The following is a 22,499-nucleotide window of genomic DNA, read 5'->3' as shown; positions in this document are numbered from 1 at the left end:
TGCTTTAGAGCTGGTCTTATAGACAATGATATAAAGCATGACTTAGACATGAAATAGTCAATTCTTGGCATGTGAAAATGTTCTTGTTTTTATTTATATCTTCCCATAAGCAGCTCTGGCCAGTTCACCTGTTCTTTTCCAGTTGTGTGTTGCCCAGCTAAGCAACTGTGCAGGAGACTGGTGAGGCTCCTTGAGGTCTGAGCCTGGTCCACAGGACTCTACATTCTTTCTTTCTGACCCCAGGCAGCCTGCCGAACATTGCTGAGCCATCTCCACACTCCTCTGACAGAATGAGTGCCCTCGATGGTGTCCCCTTCAAGGTACCCAAGGGTTTTGTGATCAGCACAGAGCCTCTCCCTGCACCAGAGTTCAGTGTCCCTGCCTGCAGGGAGCTTCTGCTGGGTTCTGTGGTAAGTGTGCCTGTCTCTCTAGCTTCTTGTCCCTGGGTCTGAGGCCTGAGAAAGGGCAGCTTGATCTGCTTTTGAATAGTCTGGGAAGCTTGAATTTAATCCAATAGAGGGGGGGAAAAAAGTTTCATGAAGAAACTTGGTGGCTAGGTGATGAGGGTTGTTCAGTGGGTCTTGTTTTAAGCTGAGGATACTGAGAGGCTGCTTATATGAAGTGAGGGGCAGTTACTGCAATGGTGTTCCAGTTCCCCTTCTCTACCAACTTGTGGCCATGTCTAAAATTCCACCATTAAAATCACTCTTTTGGGTAAAGACTTATTCTCTGTTATCCTCTTAAAATGCAGACAGTTGCCTAGGGCACATTAGAAGGAATTAGAAGGGAGTGCTATTACACAGACCCACACCTGGAGGTGGCCTAGAAGGACCTCATGCCCCTGGTTCACATCCCTAGATTACACCTTGCTAGGTACACATTCCCAGGGTATATGGTGGTATTAAAGAGCTGTGGAGCTAGCCTGGATCCCCTGGGGCCTGGGCTCACAGACTTGGTGCTCACTCTCTACTATCTGCAGGAGTGTTTACAGAAAAGTTTGAAGGTCTGGTTTGGCTCTCGCTCATTTTACACATGAGAAACCTGATGTTTAGAGAAGGGGGATATTTATTCACAGTTATTGGTAGTGATAATATGAAAATCCAGGTCCTGACTCCAGGTAATTTCATATTAGCTAAGAGTAGAACTTGGAATGAGATATAAGATACCAGTTGGGGAAGGCAAAAACTGGGGCAAGGGGTTGTTGCAGGGAATTCAGGAGCATAGAGCGCAGTCCTGGGGAAAATCAGGTAAAGAGGTTGAGTGACCTCGAGGCACAGGAGAAGACCCAGTGTGAACTTGCTTCCTCTGTAGATCCAGGAATCACAGGCTCATCAGAATCAAGGTTTACAGCTGGAAGTGGTGCCACATGCCTATTATCCCGACAGCTTAGGAGGCTGAGGCAGGAGAATTGCAAGTTCAAAGCCAGCCTCAGTAACTTAACAAGACTGTCTCAAAATACAAAATAAAAAGAACTGGGGTGTGGCTCAGTGGTTGTAAAGCCCAGAGCACAGTGTCTATGGGATGCATGCTGCTGTGTGTAGCAGGTGCTCTGGCTCTCCCCTAACAGCCAGTGCTGCCTGTCTTCTCTTTGTGTTGTTGAGAACAGGAACTTACTTTACCAACCCTGCAATGGAGGTAGATTATCACAATTTTTCCCTCCTGCTCAGCTCTAACCACACTGAGAAGAAGTTGTTCTGAAGCTTCCCTCTCTGGAAGCCCTTTTCCTTCTGTATGTGTGTGGTATATAGTGGTTATAGTAGTAGTCATTTAGAATTATCTTTCCTTTTATGGTTTTGACCACCTGAAATTATAAAGGATTTCTCTTCTGTTTCTCCTAGTACTTTCTCGTGTCATATCATATATTTGAATCCTTTTTGGAATTCATCTTTAGACTGAGAATGAATCCAACTTTATTTTTTCCAGCTAGCTAACACAATTTATTGACTACATCTCCTTTTCCTACAGCTTGACTATCTCTCCTTTTCCTACTGCCACCTTTATTACTTTTTAAAGCCCCATATATATTATGATTTATGTCTGGATTTTCTATTATGTACCTTCAATCTGTTTGGGATAGTGCCATAGTTTAATTATCGAGAACTGGTAAAGCCAGGTCTCAGTTCTCCTTATTTATATTTTTGTTACCAGAGTTTTTATAGCTATTTTTATTTGTTTGTCTTTCATATTAAATTTAGAATTATAGTGTGGCATTTCAGAATAAAAAAAAATGTTGGTATTTTATTGGGTCTTTTATCCCTCTAAGTCCCACTGACTGTCTCTTTATCTCTTAGTCTTTTTCTCTCCAAGTATGCCTCAGTTATGAAATTGCCTTTTTCCTTCCTCTGTCTTTTATAACCTACCTGTTTTTGCTCAAATCTGCTTTTTCTAACCATTTATTCTGCACATGCCTATAAATATCTACTCTGTGCCTGGCCTGCCCCGGGCCTTAAAGATTCAGAGAAAGAAATAAAACCTGGTCCCTGACCTCAATCAGGCAGTCACATTGGAGCTGCTGAGTCAGACTTCTCTCCTCAAGGCAGGGTCATGTCAGTGAGAGAGGCAGTGCCTGTGTTCTGTCCAATATCTGTGTCTTTCTGCCTATCTGCCCCTTCCTCCCTCAAACACTACTTCCCCTAGCCTGTCTCTTCCTCAATTGGCCATGGGAGAGCACTAAAATTGCCCTTTAAAGTTATTTAGCCATTTTTTTCAGTGCTAGTGATCAAACCCAAGGCCTTGGGCAAGCTAGGTAAGTGCTCTACTACTGAGCTATACCTGCAGCCATACAATTTTTAATGGAGTTTTATGTTTTCTATTCTTAACTTTAAAGGTAAGAAACAGGGCTAGGGCTGTAGCTCAGTGGCAGAGTGTCTGCCTAGCACATGTGAAGCACTGGGTTTAATCCTTAGCATGCCTTTATTTATTTATTTTTATGTGATGCTATCAGTCTACAACTACAGAAAAGAAAGGTAAGAAATAGGAATACTCTCATTTTTTAATTCAGTTATAAATTGAATCAAAGTTAGAATAATTATATAGATTCCAGATTGCTTTCGTAGGTGGCCTAATAGTCAGTGGGGTGAGCACTACAGTCAGGTAGATCGAAACACAAGTTCAACACCCATCTATCTGTCCACATCTGTCATCTATCTGTCCACAGCAAATTAAAAAAATTAAGTCTTGCTGTGTGTACTGGCACATGCCTATAATCCCAGTGACTTGGGAACCTGAGATAGGAGGATCCAAAGTTCAAGGCCAGCCTCTCAGCAATTTAGCAAGGTCCTAAGAAATTTAGGGAGACTTTGTCTCAATATAAAAAGTAAATAGGGTTGAGAATATAGTTCAGGGTTAAAGCACCCCTGCATTCAATCCCCAGTACAAAAAAAAAATTATGAGCCTCATTTTCATAATCTGGAACAAGGAATGATACCTGACCTACTAGTTAAATTCAACAAAGGTTAGATTATATATTTCCTGGTCCCCAGAGTATCCCTGGATGAGAGCAAAGTGGGTATAGGGCAGCTATTAACTGCTCCATAGGGAGGTTTGTCTGATGAATGGGCCTCCAAGGCTGACTGTTCAGTGGCAAACTGCTGGGCTCTGGTGAACACTTCTTTGTGAAGAACGAGTTTTATTGGATTTTTTTTTTTTTTTCTGAACTAGAGATTGAACCCAAGAGTGCTCTTCCACTGAGCTATATCCCCAGCCTTTTTAATTTTTTTTTTTTTTTTTTTTTTTTGAGATGGGGTCTTGCTACATTGTTAAACCTGACCTCAAACTTTGGAACCCCTTGCTTCAGTCTCCCAAGTAGCTGGGATTACAAGCATGACCCATTGCACCCAGTTATTTGAGAGATTTTTAATGTAGTTAGCAATGACATACTGAATGGCAAAGGGTTTTAGATATTGCATTTCATTCTATTCAATCATTTCTCATTCTGCTCTTTATGCCAGAGCTTGCCAATAAACTGTTACCGGTATCCATTTGCCCCAGTGTTAGCTAAAACTATTGGTGGGAATGGGCTGTGTAGGATGCCCAGGACTCCGAATCAGAAGCTGTCCAGACCTGGTAAGTCTTTGGCTCATCAGGGTCCCCAGGCCAGCCATTAGGGCGCCTCCCAAGGTCCTTGTTTGCCCCATCTGGACCTCACAAAACCTTCTCTCAGCAGCATGACTTCAGCCTGGAAAGGAACACTCTTTTCTGGGTGGAGGCTGCCATCCGAGGACCCTGCTCGTACCAGTGCAATGATCTGAGGACTGTGTCAGCCCCTCCGGCCTGGCTCTTGCTGGTCAGTCCCGAAAGTGGGCTGGCATTTGCGCCTGACACAGCCAGAGACGAGGAGGATGGACCCCAGGAGCCGCTCGAGGAAGAGGAGAACGAGGAAGAAAGCTTCTCTGCCAGCGAGGAAGAGCTGGACTCCAGCAGCCCGCAGCCCGGTTCTCTAGGGCGCCCTGGCTCCAGCCATGGCCTGCGCTCCCTGGATGTGCTGCGCAGCGTGAGGTCCGAGCTGGCTGGGGCGCGGCGGCGGCTCTCTGAGAGCAGGTTGGCTGCCTGTCCCCGCGCGCTCCTGCACCGCTTTCGCGGTCACCGGGCGCTGAGCCTGTGCCCCTCACCGCCACCCGGGCCTGCACCCCAGCTCCCCAACGTCCCTGCACCCCAGCCCCCCAACGCCCCCGCGCTGCCCCCACGGCCCTCGACAGCTGGCTCCATGCCCCCACTGCGGAGCCACAAGCCCACTGTTGCGGTAAGGACTGCCTGCTCCACCAGGGCCTCTGCTGGCCAGCCTCACCTCTGCAATCTCAGCTCCTTCCTCCCCGTGCTCCTTCCTTCTTAGCTTTACCTGTTCCCATCTGGCCCCGGTGTGCAGCCCTTCTGGCCATTTACCTAGAATATTCTCTGCTTAGCGGAACCCATTCTGTTTCCCTGCTCTGTCTGCTTTGCCTCTATTGGGGCACATTTCATGATGATTGTAATTACTGGTACCTGTCTGTTTCCTTGGGTGGAATGAGTTCTTTTAAGGCAGGGATCAGATGGCATTCATTTTTGTTTCCAGGGCATCTAGCAGCAGATTTGACCCATAGAGGGTTTTTAATGAATGTTGAATTGCCTTAATGAAGGAGACACAATTCTAAGGCCTCCCATGGATGAATTTTACTGTAGACTGGGTAAGCTGGAGGCTCAATCAAGGGATAGTCACTGTAGTAACTTCCTGCCAAACACTGGGTTGGGAGAGATAAGATCCAAACCACAGGACATAGAGAGTTGGTCAACGGGGTGTGGACAAGGCCAAGCCCTGTATAGTAGGATAAGGTGTTGAGAGACAGAGAGGGCTTCTGAAGGATGGTAAGGCTTCAGGCGGAAATAGTGAGCTGGGCAGAACCCGGAGGAGAGGCAAACTTATGGTGAGGCCAAAGAAGCTTCATCCTTGGAACCTTTACTCTGTCCCTTCCAAGGCCTTATACCCAATTTCATGTTCTTCATTAAATGTTCTTTTTCTTTAAGAAGTCCTCTCCAAATTGTTTTAAGTTATCAGACTCCACAAAACCTAGATCCAGAGCAGATGAGTTAGGTCTAAGAATTGGTAGCAGAGAGTAGCACTTAAGCACAGCTTTCTGCCAGTCAAGCCAGGAGATGCTGCAGAATGAGGCCAATGAGGTCTAGAACAGCCATGTAGGGAGGATGGGGTAGATATTCTGTTGATGAGGAAACAAAGACAAGAGTAGACTCTTCTCCTAAAATGTGGATCTCCACCCTTGAGGTAAACAGTAGTCCCTAGAGTGAGGTCATATTAGGGAAACCCAAGAAGAAGGGGACAGATGGGTGGGGAATTCCTATGCCCCACGTACACTTGGCCCCAGGAGCTAGAGCGGCAGCTAGTGTTTCCTCGGAAGATAGAACTAGGGTGCTGTGTTCAGGGCTAGCAGAGGAGTTCTACTGTGTGGAGAAGGGGTGCTGGCAAACCAGCTGAAATGCCTTCAAGTCACCTTCCTTAGTCCAGCATTTGTGTGAGTCTCTCAAGCACAACTGAGGGGTTGGTGTGCCCAGTTCCTACCCTACCATATACCCTGCCAGACCCCAGCCCAGATGAACTCAAGAAGGAGAGTCTGGCTAGGAAGGTCTTTTCCTGCCCCATGAGGTAAAGAACCTCTGAGTAGGGTTCAGCTCCCAAATGTGTGTTGTGTATCAGGGTCATTAACTTCTCTGAACCTTGACTTCAATATCTGTAAAAAAAGATAGCAGGGTGGACATATTATATTCTTTTCCTTTCCTTCCCTTTATTCTTGAGTTAGAGCCTCACTAGTTGCCCAGGCTGGTTTCAAATTCCTGGGCTCAAATGATCCTCCTGCCTTAGTCTCCTGAGTAGCTGGGACTCCAGGAGTGCACCATAGCACCTGGATACCTATCATATTTCTTTTGCAGGGTATTCTAAGTAATAAGTATTAGCCTTCACTGACAGTTTCTGTATGCCAGGCCCCTTTGCTGATCCCTTTATGCCAGGCCCCTTTGTTGATCCCTTTGTTCATGTTGTCTTATTTAAGCCTCGTTACAACCCTGTGAGGTACTTTTGAGATTGCCTCCATTTTACATTTAAATAAAGTGAGTAGACAGTGGGGAGCTGGGGTCTTCTGGGCTCTAACCCCCCCCCCCCCATGCTAACTCCTACACCAGGTATAGAAAGTGGTACACAAAGGCACTTTTAAAATGTCCAGCCCAGCCAGGTGTCACCTCCTTTGGTAACTGACATGCCAGCCTCTCTGTATTTCAGTCTCTCAGTCCGTACACCTGCCTGCCACCCCTGAGGGGAACACCCCAGCCTCTCAACTCCCATAGATCGCACCCTGATTCTACAGCTGACCTGCTGTCTGCACTGAGCCAGGAGGAGCAGGACCTCATAGGGCCGGTGATTGCCCTGGGATATCCCCTGGGAAGGGCCATTGAGGCTCTACAGAAGACAGGGAGACAGAGCCTGAGCCAGGTAAGTGAGGGACCCAGAACTGAGGGGCTGTGAAGCTGGAGCCAAGTGAGTGGCCATGTGGTTTTGTATCTTGAATATGTTTTGAACCTCAACCTGGTATGTATTATTGGGGTTGTAAGCAAACCTCTAGTCCCTATGCTACCTCCTCCATAGGAGTTATCTTCACACCTACTCGGGGAATCTCAGTATTCTACTCCTGTCTAGCTCTTGCCCTAAATACAGGAACTGGAGCTTCGTGTAGTCAAGAATCTTTCTAGAATAGTCCAGTAGAACTTTATCTAATGAGAGATGTTTTTATCTGTGTTGTTCAATATAATAGCCACTAGCCTACTTCATTACATTCAATGTGGCTAGTGTGATTGAGAAACTAATTTAAAATTTTCTAAAATTGTAATTAAATTTAAATTCAAATAGCTACATATTTAGTGACTTGGAGGGCACAGCTCTAACCACTTTCCTCAATGCATAGTTTATCAATACCCACATCCATTTCTCCACATCCTTCCATCTGGCCAAGAGTATTTATTATTTATTTTTTAAATTGATTTTCAAAAAATAAATGACAGTGGAATGCATTACAATTCTTATTACACATATACAGCACAATTTTTCATATCTTTGGTTGTATATAAAGTATGTTGACTGGCCAAGAGTATTTATTGTGCACTTTTTGGATATACATATGTAGCTGGGAGCTATAGGAAAAACCAAGGTACATAAAAACCAGTGCTGTGGGTTGGGTTCCCCAGGAAGCAGAGTCAGATGAAGTTTGGCATGTAGGATGCTTATTAAGGAGGTCCTTGGGACCAGCTGCTATGGAAGGGAGGGGACAGAAGCAGAAGTGGCAGAGGAAGAAGAGCTGTAATGTAGGACCAGAAATAGCATCAGCTAATCCCACAGCTCTGGAACCTCTCTGGCCCCTCAGAGTTGCCTAAGTGAGGCTGATATGACCAGGCTTTCTACCCCTACTTCAGGCAGTCTTTGTTCATGGGAAGGGTGTGACGTGAGAGACATGGATCTCAACAGCTTAGGCAGTCCTTGAGGGTGTCTCCTATCCCTCCCAGCATCTGGGGTAATGAGTCCTTCAGTAAAGGGCCTCTGGAAGGTGCATCAGAGTTTACCACCACCAGATTCTATTTTCAAAGAGTACTCTTATTGCTAGAATTATGGACACTCAGTGATGGCACTCAAAGGGTAGCACTTCAATCTTCTGTAGTTTGGGGAAGTAGGTCTTGACTCCCAATAGAAGCCAAGAATGTGAGAGCACCTGCAAAGGAGTGAGGATCCCCAAAGTACCTAAAAAGAGCTGCTGGTTACAAGATGCCTGGGAGCATAACGGGCATGTATAAGTGCTGCGGAGTATTTCTGTCATCTGCTGCTGTGCAACAAACCGCCTGAACCTTAGTGCCTTAATCAACAACCATGAATTTGCTTATGAGATTCTGTGGGTTGGCAGTTTGAAGTTGGACTCAGCTAGGTGATCTTCTGCTGGTCTCATCTTGATCTCTCTTGTGGCCATAGTGTAGTGACTTCGTTGGGGCTAAATAGCTTAAGATGGGCTTGTTCCCAGTCCAGAGAGGTTGGTGTCAATTGTCAACTGGACCACACACATCCGACAAGCTAGCTCACTTGGTTCCAAGAGTGAAAACTTCAGGGCCTCCTGAGGCCTGGGCTGGAATTGTACATAGTCACTTCTATCTTATTCTGTTGGCCAAAGCATGTCATAGACTAGCCCAGATATAAAGGTAGAAAAATAAACTCCCTCTTGATGGGAAGAACACCCCAAAATTTATGGTTATTCTCAGTCTACCACAAGGAGGTTCTAGTGAGTAGGAAAAGTTTCATGAAGGGACCACACATGGAACAGGACTTCCAAGTCTAGATAAGACCTGGCTTTGAAATAAGGAGAAGAGTAATAGGGATAGTGTGAGCAAAGGAGTTAGAGGCAGAAAGGAAATGTGCAGGAGATCTGATCCAGTCCGTCTTGCTGGAGAAGATGCATGAGGCAGGCTGGTGGGAGATAAGACAGGGAAGGGGAGTTGGGACAGGTTGAGGGTACTTTGAAAACTGGGCTGAGACTTTTATAATAACCTAGTAGGCAAAAGGGAATCATAGAAAGATTATGAGTGAGGACAGGAGGTGGCATTGAATGCTATTGTCTGTGTACCCCTATTGTAGCATCTCCTTTGTATTTTCTAAATATTGGGGCTCTTCATGGCTAGAAAACTGGTCACAGGGCAGTTGGCACTTATTCCTTTTTCTCCTGTCTCCACCCCACCACTGCCAGAGGACTTGAACTCCTTCTCCTCCTTCTTCTCCTTCTCCTCCTCCTCCTCCTTCTCCTTCTTTTTTGGTACTGGGGATTGAACCCAGGGGTATTTAACCACTGAGTCACATTCCCAGCCCTTTTTATATTTTATTTTGAGACAGGGTCTCGCTGAGCGCCTCACGAAATTGCTAAGGCTGGCTTTGAAACTGTGATCCTCCTGCCTCAGTCTCCTGAGCTGCTAGGATTTCAGGCATGTGCCACTTCCTTCACCTCCTCCTTCTCCTTCTTCTTCTTTTTTAATTTGTTTGTTGTAGATGGACACAATACCTTTATTTTGTTTATTCATTTTTATGTGGTGCTGAGAATTGAACCCAGTGCCTCACACATGCTAGGCAAGCACTCTACCATCGAGCTACATCTCCAGCCCCTACACCTTCTTCTTAATCACTGATGACTGCAGAATAGTGAGTGGGTCCCTGAGGTTCAAGACTCAGGCCTGCTCCTGGGTGAGGGAGTGACAGGAGAGTGATTCTTAAACAGGAGCCAGAGCAGAATGTGCTGCTGCCAGGTTGGGAAAGTGGGGAAATGCTCCTGATGTTCTTCCCAACCCACTCCTGCTTTTTCTCTACCCTGGGTTCATAAGTCTATGCCCTATCTGGAGGAACACTTTCAACATGGTGACCCCCATGCTAGCTAAACTGGGTGGGGAGGAGGGGTTACTAACAGATTTTTAATACTTTCTTTGCACTGGTCCCTTAATCTGAAAGTCTTCAGTTAGGTCTCAATTCTACAAAGTTATTATGCTATTACTGTCCTAGGCATTTTGCAGATGAGGAAACTGAGACCAGGGGGTTCAATAGCCTGTCAACGGCAACAGAAGTGTTGAGGTCAGGTTGTCCTGATTCTGAATCTTTGTTGGACAGTGCTTTTCTTTCATTCTCTATGTGAAAACCTCCTAGGACAGCAACCTTGTCTTATCTGAGATTTAAGAGCATATCTAAAGTGGCCCCTACCCTTAGCTGACCTTGGCCAAGAAGCTGGATAGGAGGGCTGTGAGGTTCAGGCCCACAGTTGGGCTTTGACATGCTTCCTCAGTCCCTTTGCCCACTGTGACAAGGCTGAGGTCTCAGCCCATCATTGTGGAATTCTGAAGATTAGTCAGAGCCAACACAGGGCACTGGCCTCCCAATGTGTTGGGTTTAGATCCTTCTCCCCTTGAAAGGAAGGAGAGCATCAGATGATGGAGATAGTACACTTAGAAGAGTCAGGAAGAGGAGATATAAGAGGAGATTCAAAAGATAAGCTCTGTGGTCTGGGGTTGTAGCTTAGTGGTAGAGTGCTCTCCTAGCATGTGTGAGGCACTGGGTTCAATTCTCAGCATCTCATATAAATAAATAAATTAATTAAAGGTCCATTGACAACCCAAAAAAATTTTTTTAAAGGATAAGCTCTGTGGGCTGGGGTTGTGGCTCAGTGGTAGAGCTCTTGCCTAGCATGCATGAGACGCTGGGTTCAAACCTCAGCACCACATAAAAATATAATAATAATCAAAAAATAAAAATATTGTGCCCACCTATAACTAAAAAATAAATATTTAAAAAAAAAATAAATAAAAGATAAGCTCTGTGCCTCTCTCCTTCCTTTTACAGATATGATGTGCCCAAAGGACAGGCTTGAGCAGCATGTGTAAGGGTCCAGGGTCCAAGCTCAGAACTTGCTATAGGACTCCAGACACACCAAGCTCCCTTTTTTGTGCTTCCCTGTTTATAGGACAGAGGAGGAATAAGTATGTGTTTGGAACCAATGACTTCTGGAAAACCCATCCTGGGGTCTGAAGGTGACATTTAACCTAGGGCCTCAGGCAAGCTTGGTACCCTCTACAGTCCCATAGACCCAAAAGCTGACCAAGCAGCAGAATCTTTAAAGTGCAGACCCCCAGGCCCTGTCCTGAAGAGCCATGATCTATCTGGACCAAACCCAAGAACCTATAATTTTAGAAGATCTGCAGATGGTCTAGGTATGCAGCCTGGCATGGTGTGGAGGTGGTCAGCTGTCCCTTCAGCCAGTGATTCTTAACTTTGGCTGCACATTAGAATCACCTGGAGAACTATAAATACATCCCAATGTCCAGGTTACGCCTCAGATCAAATATACTGGAGCCTCTGGTGAGGCCCAGGCACCAGTAATTTCCAAAATTCCCAGGGTGGTTGTAATGAGCACCAAGGCTGAGAATCATTGCTATGGGCAAGCCAAAAGGTAAAGGGAGCATCCACCATCTGCCCTTGCCTTTGCCCTCCCACCTTCTGAAGGTGAAGTTTTCTTCAGAACCCCTGTCCACTGCCAAGCTACCTCAAAGCTTTTCCTCTAGCAACCAATCTCCTTCTCAGACAAGAGGTCAAGTTATCCTGGAACCCTGGGCAAACCACCTGCCCTGCCTTGACCTGTTTCCCCAGTTGTGAAAGGCAGCCTTGGGTGTGTGATTTTCCAAATGTGCTCAGAGCGAGGTCTAGACATTCCAAGCAGAACTTCTGGCAGGAGTGCTGGATTCTGGGCTCCCATGGCCTTTGCCCTCTGTTCTTCCAGGCAGCTCTGATCTTAGCTTATTATTGAAGCCTCATATGCTAGGACAAACAGCTCAGGAGTGACGACAGTTTGAAAACCATTAGGTTAGATGATCTGCACTTTCTGCCCCACTCTGCAGAAACCCAACCTGCTCCTTCTCGGCATATACTCATAATTCTTGTGGTCTGGAGCCTTCGTTTGACACCTACTCCCTATAAATCCTGCTTTGATTTGCCTGGCACTGATGTTGTCCTGTGTCTGGTTTATCTCCCCCACTAAGCTGTGAGTTCCTTGAAGGGTAGTTCTTAATTCAGTTTATAAACATAGCATATATTTATTGAGCTCCTTCTGCCGCCATGCTGGTGCTGGAGACCCAGTGAACAGAACTGCCCAACCTCTCCCTGTGGAGCAAAAAGCGAGTGGGTAAGGAAGATTAAGTGAAGCAATTACAAAGTTGTATGTGCTGTGCCAGGGAGCACAGGGTGGTCTGGGCGCACTAGAGATGGCACCCAGTGAAGACAGAGGTGGCAGAGAAGCTTCCCCAGGAGAGCACTGAGGCTTGCTTTAGCTAGGGGAGCCAGACAGGCAGAAGCCTGGAAAATATTGGATGGAACTGAGCCCTAGTAAAGAGGCAGCACTTTATCCTAAGAGTAAAAGTAGCCCCTGGTGACTTAGGCAGGGAGTGACTGGAGCAGGTGTGCAGCCCTGTGGGATCCTCCTCTCCCTACCACCCCTCCCTCTGGTTCTGGTGCAGGACTGTTAAGCCTCAAGGAGCTCTGGATGGCAGAGATGTGTCTGGGGTAGGGTGGTTATGCATAGGTGTATATGGCTGAGGAGACTCCTTCTCCAAGGAGGGTGGGCAGGCTGGGGTGAGTGGTGCACATGTGCAGGATTGCCTAGGGGTGGCAGGTGAGATGCCCATCTGAGGCCTGTCATGGTCCCCACTTAGGTTCTGTGAACATCTTAGCCCACTCTGAAAGTCCTTTTCCTGGATTCCAGCCCCCAACTTGGGACAGCCAGTGAGGTGAAGACCCATTGTCCACCTGTCCCCAGGTCCTTTTTTCCTCTTCTGTTAGCCCATGGTATCTCTGGGGCCCCATGGGATGTGGTGGGCTGGCCAATCTGCCTAATTCTGAGCTCAGGCCTTAGTGAGGCCCTGGGTGCCTCTACACCTCGTCTGCTGCCTCTGCCTCTCTTATCATCCTTCCCTCTTTGCCTTCTTCCCACCCAGTTTCTCAGCTACCTCGGTGCCCATGAAAGGCTTCTGCAGCAGGGCTACGAGGAGGCCCTGGTGGACGAGGCCATGGAGATGTTCCAGTTCTCTGAGAGCCAGGTCAGCTGGGCCTCCTGCCTGGGCTCTAGGGGCTGGGAGGTATGGGTCACACCAGTTCCCAGAGCAGCCTGTGGGCTGGACAGGAGATAGCCTGTAGCCTCAGTCCAGGGGAGAAAGAGCCAGCCCAGGGAGATGAAGCCGAAGATAGAGGGAGAATCCCGAGATGTGGGGAGGACAACTGGAGGCGAAGAAAGCAGGGGTTTTGTTTTATTTAGCTGAATCAACACAACAGACATTCGTGAATGCCCATTCTTTGTCAGACACCCAGACAGGAATCAAGGGCCACACAGAGATACTTGAACTCCCCAGAATGCAGGCAGCTGCAGGCCTCACAGAAAATTCTAAGTGCTTGATGAATACTGCTTGCCTCCAACCCTATTCCTAGCCAGAGCACCTGTTCATAGAGGCAGCCAGAGGGACAGAGGTGCTGAGGAGGAAAGGGGTCAGAAGAGGAGGGCAGGCAAGGGCTGCATTATGTGAAACCTCAGCGATGCTGGCGCACCTGGCGCCATTGTGCACCCTTCTTCCTGCCCCAGTACCTGAGCACAGGGGTCAAGGCCAAGTGAGAGGGGAGAGGTGAGGCCGGGCAGAGCCAGTGGCCAGGTCAGAACTTCTTTCCCTGGTAGAAGAAGAGTTGGGAGCCACATCACACTTCCTACACATAGAGGTACAGGAAGACGGCAGATGCTGCCGAGGATTAGGTTCTTCTGGTTTGGGGGGCCACAGCTTTCTGGGATGAGGTGCAGTAGGTACTGGGGAGATGCTTCCAGGGTGTAGTTGGGCCTTGCAGAGCCCCCTCCCATCTCCTCCTCCTCAGGCCGGGGAATTCCTACGCCTCTGGGAGCAGTTCAGCGACATGGGCTTCCAGCCACACCGGATCAAGGAGGTGCTGCTTGTCCATGGCAACCATCGTGATCAAGCCCTAGAGGAGCTGGTGGCCTGTGCCCAGTGACCGCTGAGGCATTCTGCAAGGCCTGGGCAACCCCGTCCAGCCTGTTACGAAAACCTAACAAGACTAAGGAAGCCGTGCATTCTCACTGTGTAAACAATGCCAAGGGTGGGAGTTGAAAGCATTGCCCCCTTGCCTCCTGGAAGGGGCAGAGGGGAGAGGGTGGGCAAGGAATCATGTTTTTCATATTTGTATTTGACTCTTCAAACTATGTGCATTAATCACTTTGACTTTGAGAAAATTAAAACAAATAAATCATGGCAGTTCTTTTTTTAATATTTATTTTTTTAGTTTTAGGTGGACATAATATCTCTATTTTACTTTTATGTGGTGCTGAGGATCAAACCCAGAGCCTCATGCATGCTAGGCGAGCGCTGTACCACTGAGCCACAACCCCCAACCCTTGTGGCAGTTCTTTTGAGTCCTGTAGGCTCCTGGTTTTGGTTTGGAAAGAAAATCTTAACTGTGGGTTAGAAGCCTTGAGTTCTGATGATGTCTGGAATCAAGGAGTTTTTGAGCCTTAGATTCTCAAGAAAAAGTAGAAAGATTTGACCAGGTCAAAATTTAAAAATTTTCAGACCTAGCTGCTCTCCATAAGGTATTCTGATTCAAAAGGCATAGCTTGGCAGCCATCAGGAATCTGTTTGCTTGCGGGTTTCTTTTTTTCTTGGAGATAGTTCTTTCTGTTATCCGGGCTGATCTTGAACTCCTAGACTCAAGTGATCCTCCCGCCCCGGCCTCCTGAGTAGCTGGGGCTATCGGTGTGTGCTATCATGCCCAGCTTGTTTTGTTTTATGTAAGAAGCCCCCTGGGTATTCTTTACAATGTACTAGGCCCACAGCTAGTGTTTGTGAACCTCCAGAACAGCCACTCTATGCCCCCTGCTCTGACAATCTGGGGTCCTATGTCAGTCATTCCTCCTTGGGGATAGGGAAGTTGGTACCAGAGTAGCCTCTAGTCACCCCAGGTCTATCCTTTAGAGGTCCTCAAGAATTGAGATGGCCAGTTGCTATAGTGGCCCATGACTCAGGCAAGCAGAGGTCACAGGCCAAGATGCTGGTGCCCTGCCATCCCAGCTGGCCCACACAAAAACCTGTGGCAATTACCACAAAATCCAAACCTCCCAGCTTCACTCCACCCTGCAAATGGGGCTGGGCATGGAGCTGAGGTCTGTTAAAAAAAAAAAAAAAAAAGGAAACTTCCACATTTCTCAGTTCATAGAGACACTGTGTTTGAATGTTTAACAGGGACTTCTGCAGGTATACACTGCAGAACTAGAACTCAGGTCTCCTAAGGCTGTCCAGCCCCTTGATGCTTCCTAGTAAGCCTCAATGTCTGCCAACTTGAAATCACATTAAAAATATTCTTTGGTCTTCAAACTTGTTTTGAATAATTTGCAGGCAATACAAAACTATTAGAAAATCTGAAAGATGGCACCAAGTTGGTCATGTGTCTATTGTCCAAAAGAGAACTACACTTGGAAAAGACAGTAAAGTTCAATTTCTAAGATACAATGTTAGCTCCAAAGCTATTTGTGTTCTGATTAACCTGGACTCAGTCCATCACTTTATTAAGTCCCCTGGATTAGAGGTGACTAGTTGGCAGGCCCTCACACATGCCACTATTCCCATCCTTCTTCCACCTGCCCCAAACCTTTCCATCCCTAGAAAACTATTACTTGATTAAAAATGAAATGGCAATGGGCAAATTTGTTAGTTCAAAATAATTTTTTAGATGATAGAATAATGAAATCACATCTAAGCTGGAACTACATCCTAGATCATTATCTAGTTATGTGACTCTTTGAAATTGTTAAGCACCTGCTCAGCCCTGTGTTAGTCTCTCTGAGATGAGATGATACAACCAGCATTCCAGAAGCTACTTACAGCTAAGTTGATGAGCCAAAACTACAACCAAAGATCCATTCATTCACTGATTCTTCCACCCCACAAACCTTTATTACATACCACACCAACTCAGCCTGCAGTGGGGGAAGGTGGGACAAAGCATGAGAAATGGCCTCTGTCCTGGAGCGGGGCTTTCTGGGGCTGGCCTGGCTTGTGGGTCAGTCAGCAGCTCCTGTGGGCAGGTCAATGCCTGTGCTGGTGATAATGGCAGGCAGGCAGGCTCTGGCTCAATAAGGGCCTCTGAAGGTTATACTTGGCCAGTTCCCTGGTGGAACTGGATCCTGGCCAGACACCCTGGCTGGCTCTATCCCCAGCCCAGCAGTGGGGTACCCACCCCAGCCCAGCCTCCTGGCTCCTAATGGTGGCCCTCCCTCCTGCCCATTCTCCTCCTGAGAGGAGAATAACCTGTCCTTATAAGGCCACCCACTCAAGAGACGTGCATTCTGTGTCCTCTGGGCAGCTGCCCATGTGATGTCATCTGCTGTTTTATTGCTCAAGACTTTTAACCTATGGTTTTATTTTTTTGTCATTAAGAAAATGTTTCCAGGTTGAGCAAAGACATTAACTGGGTGTCAGATGAGGGCAGAAAGATGGAAGGAAGCCAGAGGATTAGGGAGCCAGAGACCCAGGACAGGCCAGCCTGGGGGCATGGCTTAACCACAGATTCCAAATACCCCCAGCAGCCTTAGTATTCCAAGGACTCCAGCAAGCCTCATGCTGACCATTGCCCCTTATTAAGTGACACTCAGTATAGTTGGGAGAATGTCCCCTCCCTCAGATATAGTCATCTTCGTTGTTGTCCAAGTGTCCTGTCATCCTCAGACCAGGGATAGGCACATGTCACATCCACACAGAGCCAGTGGGCCTGGGCCTATAACCTCAGAACCCTGGGGGCACTTGATCTGGCTGTGACCAGGAGTGGACACAGCTGCTGGAGTCCTGGAGTCTGCAGCTGCTGGGCTCCACCCTTCCCCAGCAGGTGCTCTGGCCTTCCCAGGAGCTAAGCACCCAGAGTTCTTCCAGTCGGATCCTGTTCTCCTTAACTTGGCCAAAGGTGGTTCCACCTGCTGACAACCAAAACACCAACAGGATACAGGAGGACAGGGACACAGGCAGCAACCAACTGGGGTAGAATTTGTCCTGTCTCCCTGTGAACCTGGGGAAAGTCTAAACTTAGGGAGGAAAAGTTGGGCCTGGACTGTCTGCAAGGTTGTGGCCTCCAGTGGGCAACTTCCATCCTGGGCCTGTAACTGCTGAGGGAACCCTCCCTCCTACTGGAGGCCCTGGGGACAGACACTGAACCCTGCAGTCTCTCTGCCCCTGAGCCTGACACAGCTTGTAGTTAGACACTCAGGTGTGTTTGCTGAATGGGAGAGAAGGAGGAAAAGAGGGAGAGAGGGAAACCCAGGAATGCTGTCCCTCCTTTGGGGAGTACGTGGCACATTTTGCATGGCAGCAGAGTGGAGCGGAGACAAGCCTGGGTCATGTCCCTGAGCAGGTCAGAAGCAGTGGCCACACTGTGGTGTAGCAGGTCCAGCTGAGGAGAGGGGTGGGTGCTGCTGGTCAGGAAAGCCACCACCCCTGCCCCTGTGATGAGTTTTGCTCTGACACCCCAATCCCTGCCATATGGGGGCAGGTGGCCAAAGAGATAGCCTGGAGGTAGTCCAGAGCTGTTTGGGAGGTTCAAGGTAGGAGGAAGCGAAGCTAAGAAAAACATTTTTATCTCCTCAGGGGTGCGGGACCCTCAGGGACCTTCCATAGGTATGACACTTCATCTGTATATTTGGTCAGACCCAGCAGTGGGGAGGGCTCTCTGTACATCTCAGGTCAGAGGACAGGGCCCTGCCCCTGCACCTCACACACCCCTCCCTTCCACCTCCACCAGAGGGAGCACTGCTCCAGGTCCCTACAACAGTGCCAGATCAGGGTTACATTCTGGAGACAGTGCACTAACAAGAGGAATGGCAGGCCCCAACCCCTCCTTAGGGCTCCCTCTATTGCTACAGAATCACCTTCTCCAGACTAACTGCTCTTGCCTGGAGGGTCGAGATTCTTCTGGTTTATTGACACTGTGGGCCCAGCACCGTTTGTTCTAAGCTCTGTGTGCTATTTTATCCTCCCAACAGCCCTTTGAGTTTAGGCACACTTATGCTCACTGACAGAAGCCCATCTGAGATCCCAAGAGGTTAGATTGCCCAAGGTCACACACTCTAAAAAGTGCTAGAACTGAATTAGAATCCAGAAAGTCTGAGTTAGCAGCTGAAACATTCCTGCTACCTCACTGGCTCCCGTCACAATGGGGCCCTCACCTGGTCCCATAGCAAATATGGGCATCAGACAGATGTCCTCTCATCTTCAATGACAGACACAAAGCAGCTCAGAGAGGGATGTAACCAGCCCAACATCACCCAGCAAATGGGTGATAGGGCTAAACCTGGAGCAAGGGTTTCCAGAGCTCTCACTGGGGAGCCTGAGGACCCCTTGGTTAAATTGGTGAAGGTCAAGTCTGGTCAGGGCAGTGGAGAGCCAGGCCCTGCCTCGAGGCTGGTGCTGCAGTTCTGCCTGGTCCCTCACCTGGAAGTGGATGGCAGAAGCTGTGTACTCTGGAGCTCACGCCTCTGGTTCTGTTTCCATTCCCAGCCAATCTTCAGAGAGCTTCTAAAGGTCATTTTTTTCCCTCATATTAAAGTGTTTTGGGAGGTAAGGCCCCAGCTTCCAGTCACAGTCACGGAGGCACTGCCCTTGCCCAGAAGACATTCCTCTGGTTCCCATCACCGTGTAATCAGGCTGAGGCATGAGATGGACATATTCCAGTATCCTTTACTGTGCCCAAGCCTAGCCACTCAGTGACCATGCCCATAGAGATGGCCAGAAGGGACAGGGCACACATCCAGCAAGCTCCAGCCAGGAAATAGATGACAACTCAAATCAGGTCCTCAGGGAAAGTTGAGGAATGAGGCCATTTACAAAGAGTGAAGGGCCACTCCAGGAACTGCAAGAGACAGCCTGGCTCTCGCCACTCCTAGACCCTGAAGGAGTGGCCACCCCAAGCCAGAGACTGAGAGGACTACACAGAAAGGGCCACCTGTCAGGTCCTGTGATTGGGTCAGTGGAAGAAAAAGCACAAGACAGCCACGCAGAGAGGGAGCTGGGAAATGAGTCCCCTGACCTCACACTCCCCCATCCCTACTCCGGCTGGTGCTCCCATTGGGCAGCTTCCAGGGGCACTGAGCACCTCTGTCGTCTACTGCACTCACTGCCTCAAAAATGTGCCATGGCTCCCCATTCCTGTAGAAGAAAGCTCAGGTTCTCCTGCCAGGCATTCAAGGGTCCCCACACTTAGGCCCCAAGCCACCTCTCTGGCCTCGCAACAGCAGGTGCTTCACATAATCTGCACAATGACTGCATAAGGTGAGTACCACCATCATCTCTGTTTTATAAAGAAACTATTTGCCAAAGATCACCCATCGGTTCGTGATGCAGCTGGAATAGGAACCCATGACCCCCTGAAGCTGAGGCCTGGGCTTAATGGTTCTGAGTGCTAAGTACCAACTGCAAGGCTGTGCTCCACTCACCAGGCCTGTGCCCTCCTCACAGCAAGAGCTCAAAGTGTGAAGAAGAGAAAGGAGCACGGAGAGGAAGATGGCATGCTGATGGGTAAACTCTCATTTCACATGTGTATTAACCCTGTGGGGGTAGGAATTAGCTCTGTGTAGAGTTGAGAGCCCTCAACTTCAGAAAGATTAAGGAACTTACCCAAGGTCAAACAGCAGTCACTCTCAGCCAACATTTGGCTCCCAAACCAGCTGGCTGATAGGCAGGCCCTGTGGTCTCTCTGCAGAGGATGCCCCACAAGATCTTCATTTTCTTATTTCCACCCCAACCCAGTGCTAGCACCCTCTCTGAGCACCTGGAATTCTCTCTGCTAACTAGCACTTTGGAGTTAGGCACATCATTAGAAAGCCCCAGTTAGAATGAAAATAAGTTACCCCCGAAAGAGAAGCATACTGAGCCAATGGCCGTGGGCCACTCTTAGAATTGGCGAAACTGTGTGTGTGTGTGTGTGTGTGTGTGTGTGTGTGTGTGTGAGAGAGAGAGAGAGAGAGAGAGAGAGAGAGAGAGAGATTGTGTGTGTTAGGCTTTGAAGGGCCCAAGTACACAAATATCACCCACTCCTTTGTCTCTCCTTACTGAATCAAAGCAAGATGCTAAGAGAACAGGACATAAGAGGAGTGAGCTTTACTGGACAAAATAAGGATAGAAGTATGGAATCCAAGTTGGCAGCCTGATGGGTCATTGTGGGGAACCTCCCTCTTGGGTGTCCTGGCAGACAACACAAGAGATCAGCATGGTATGAGGAGAAGAGGATTCTAGAAATGTAGAATTCAGCTCAGGAATTTAGCCTGCTGTATGCCCCGAGGCAAATACTCCGTCCCCCTTGACCTCATATTCCTCCCCTGTGAAAAGAGAGGGGTCAGACTAGACGTTTGTACCTTGCCACCCAATAAAAGACCCCTTTTACCTTTCTCAGTTGCTGAGATGCCAGAGAGGGGCTCCCTCTTTTCAAGCTCCCCTGCTTCAGCTGGGGCCAAAGCCTGTGGGCTGTGAGAACACTGCTGGGTGGAGACCTCCTCCACCAGGGTTCCGCATCCTGTGTCCATGATCAGGATGCTCAGAGGTGGCCTGTCTTCTGACAGCTGAGTCTCCCACCAGCACAGTTAATTTTCTGCTGTTCCTGAGAAGTGACAGCAACTTGAAGCATAAAGCAATTAGGATGAAAAAGAGGCCCAGCTGCTTGGGGCCAAAGGAAAATAAACAGACAGGCCCTGTGTGTACTCCACTGCCAAGAGGAGCCATTCTTCATGGGATGATTAGCATTTCCAATCCCAGCTTCTTCCCCTCCCTTGAAAGAAGAAAAGTGACCCATGAGCTGCTGCTATTTTCAGATCCTCTCTTCCCAGAATGTCCTGAGGACTTGATAGCTTGTTTCCTTATGGAAGTCTTCCCTGGCCACCTGCCCAGCAGCCCTGCCAGAAATGGTACCCCTCCCCTCTGAAATCTGATTCTTGTTCTGTACCTCTCCTGTGGGTTTTCCCTTGATTGATCAATTGACTCATTCATTCTCTCTTTCAACAGACATAAATTGGACACCATTCATCCATTTGACAAGTTTAAGCCCTTACTATGTTCTAGTCACTGTTTTAGATCCTGGTGTTTCAGTAGTGAATGAAACAGATGAAATCTCTGCCCTTGGGCCAGGGATGTGCTTTGGTGGCAGAGCACTTGCCTAGCATGTGAGAGACCCCTAGGTTTGATCCCTTGTGCTTTAAAAAAAAAAAATTCTACCATCATGGAGCTCAAACTTTAGTAGGAGGAACAAGTGAAAATATAGCATGGAAAAGGATGATAAATGTTCTGGAGAAAAACAATCAGGAAAAGGAAGAGGGGATGCAGAGAAAGGGGAGGTAGATTTTAAGTAGGGAGGTCAAAGAGGCCTAAGAATCAAAGTGACGTCTGAGCAAAGACCTTGCGGGAGGTGGGGGTGTGAGCCAGATGTCTAAGTGAGGGAGGTGTATGCCAGGTAGAAGGACATTGCTCAAAGACCCAGAGCTGGGAGCGTGCCTGGTGTGTTTCAAGAATAGCAGGGAGGCTGGGAGAACGTGGTAAGAGATGAAGTTGGGAAGGAACGGGGTGGAGAGACTCTGAAGAACTTTGGCTTTCACTCTAGTGGATGGGGAGCCCCCCACAAGGGTTCTGTCTGGAGGAGCAACAGGTCTGACTAGCATCTGGTTAGGAGGCTCTGGCTGCCATGGGAACAGGCTGAGGGAGGAAATCATAGAAGCAGGCCAGGGGCGTGGGGCAGTGTGGGAAGGCCTAACTTCTGCCTAACCTCTGTCAGGCAGCTACATAAACAAGGCAGGGTAATCTCTAGGGAGAGGAAAGCTTGGGGTGCAGGGTATCTAGAGTCAGGGTCAAGAGAAAAGCTTGTGGAAGACTGGAGAGAGTGCCAGAAGACATTTTGCAGGGTGGCCACAAAGGGTCAGAAAAACGTCCCCTGTTGCTTTAAGCTCTGTGTGTGTGTGTGTGTGTGTGTGTGTGCGCGCGCGCGCGCCTGCATGCGTGTGTCTTTGTCAGGACAAATTTTTCAGTTGCCTCTGAGCTAGACAGAGAGATTTAAAAACCAAAGCCTCTGGGCTCAGTAATTCCTAAAACCTCTGTAATTTGCCTACCTGTCCCTAGTTTGTGCCCCAGAATACGTTCTTCAGTGACAAGTCTAGATGTCAGGGTATGAGAGGCTGAGAATCCCTTGTCCTGGGTTCAGGTTTCTGCTCTTCAACTTAACTGGCTGTGTGACTTTGGGTGACTCAAGCTGGCTTTCTGCTGGTTTCCCCACCTACAAAACAGCTGTGGTAACTATCCCTGCCAAGGGCAATGGAGACAGACACTGGCTATAGGGGGAACTACAGAGCCTTAACTCTGAGGACCCCTGAGCCAGAGAAGGTGGG

General features: G+C 48.2%; 1 protein-coding gene across 1 annotated transcript; it reads left to right on the top strand.

Moving 5' to 3' along the window:
• The first annotated feature begins 290 nt into the window (after positions 1 to 290).
• Positions 291 to 14,346, top strand: Ubap1l (ubiquitin associated protein 1 like). The gene is made up of 5 exons (XM_027926145.3): positions 291 to 410; positions 4,166 to 4,741; positions 6,764 to 6,973; positions 13,036 to 13,137; positions 13,955 to 14,346. Exons 1-5 carry the CDS (start codon positions 291 to 293, stop codon positions 14,087 to 14,089), a joined length of 1,143 nt encoding a protein of 380 aa, XP_027781946.2. The 3' UTR covers positions 14,090 to 14,346.
• Positions 14,347 to 22,499: the final 8,153 nt, after the last annotated feature.

This window comes from Marmota flaviventris, chromosome 2 (genome assembly GCF_047511675.1).
Source record: "Marmota flaviventris isolate mMarFla1 chromosome 2, mMarFla1.hap1, whole genome shotgun sequence".
NCBI classification, from domain to species: Eukaryota; Metazoa; Chordata; class Mammalia; order Rodentia; family Sciuridae; genus Marmota; species Marmota flaviventris.
The sequence above is the reverse complement of the archived record's forward strand: the minus strand, read 5'-3'. Positions and strand labels throughout refer to the sequence as shown.

Coding starts and splice junctions, on each gene's coding strand:
- Ubap1l (XM_027926145.3), top strand. CDS start 291: ATGAGTGCCCTCGATGGTGTCCCCTTCAAGGTACCCAAGGGTTTTGTG. Junction 411..4,165: donor AGCTTCTGCTGGGTTCTGTG/GTAAGTGTGCCT, acceptor TTCTCTCAGCAG/CATGACTTCAGCCTGGAAAG. Junction 6,974..13,035: donor GGAGACAGAGCCTGAGCCAG/GTAAGTGAGGGA, acceptor CTTCCCACCCAG/TTTCTCAGCTACCTCGGTGC.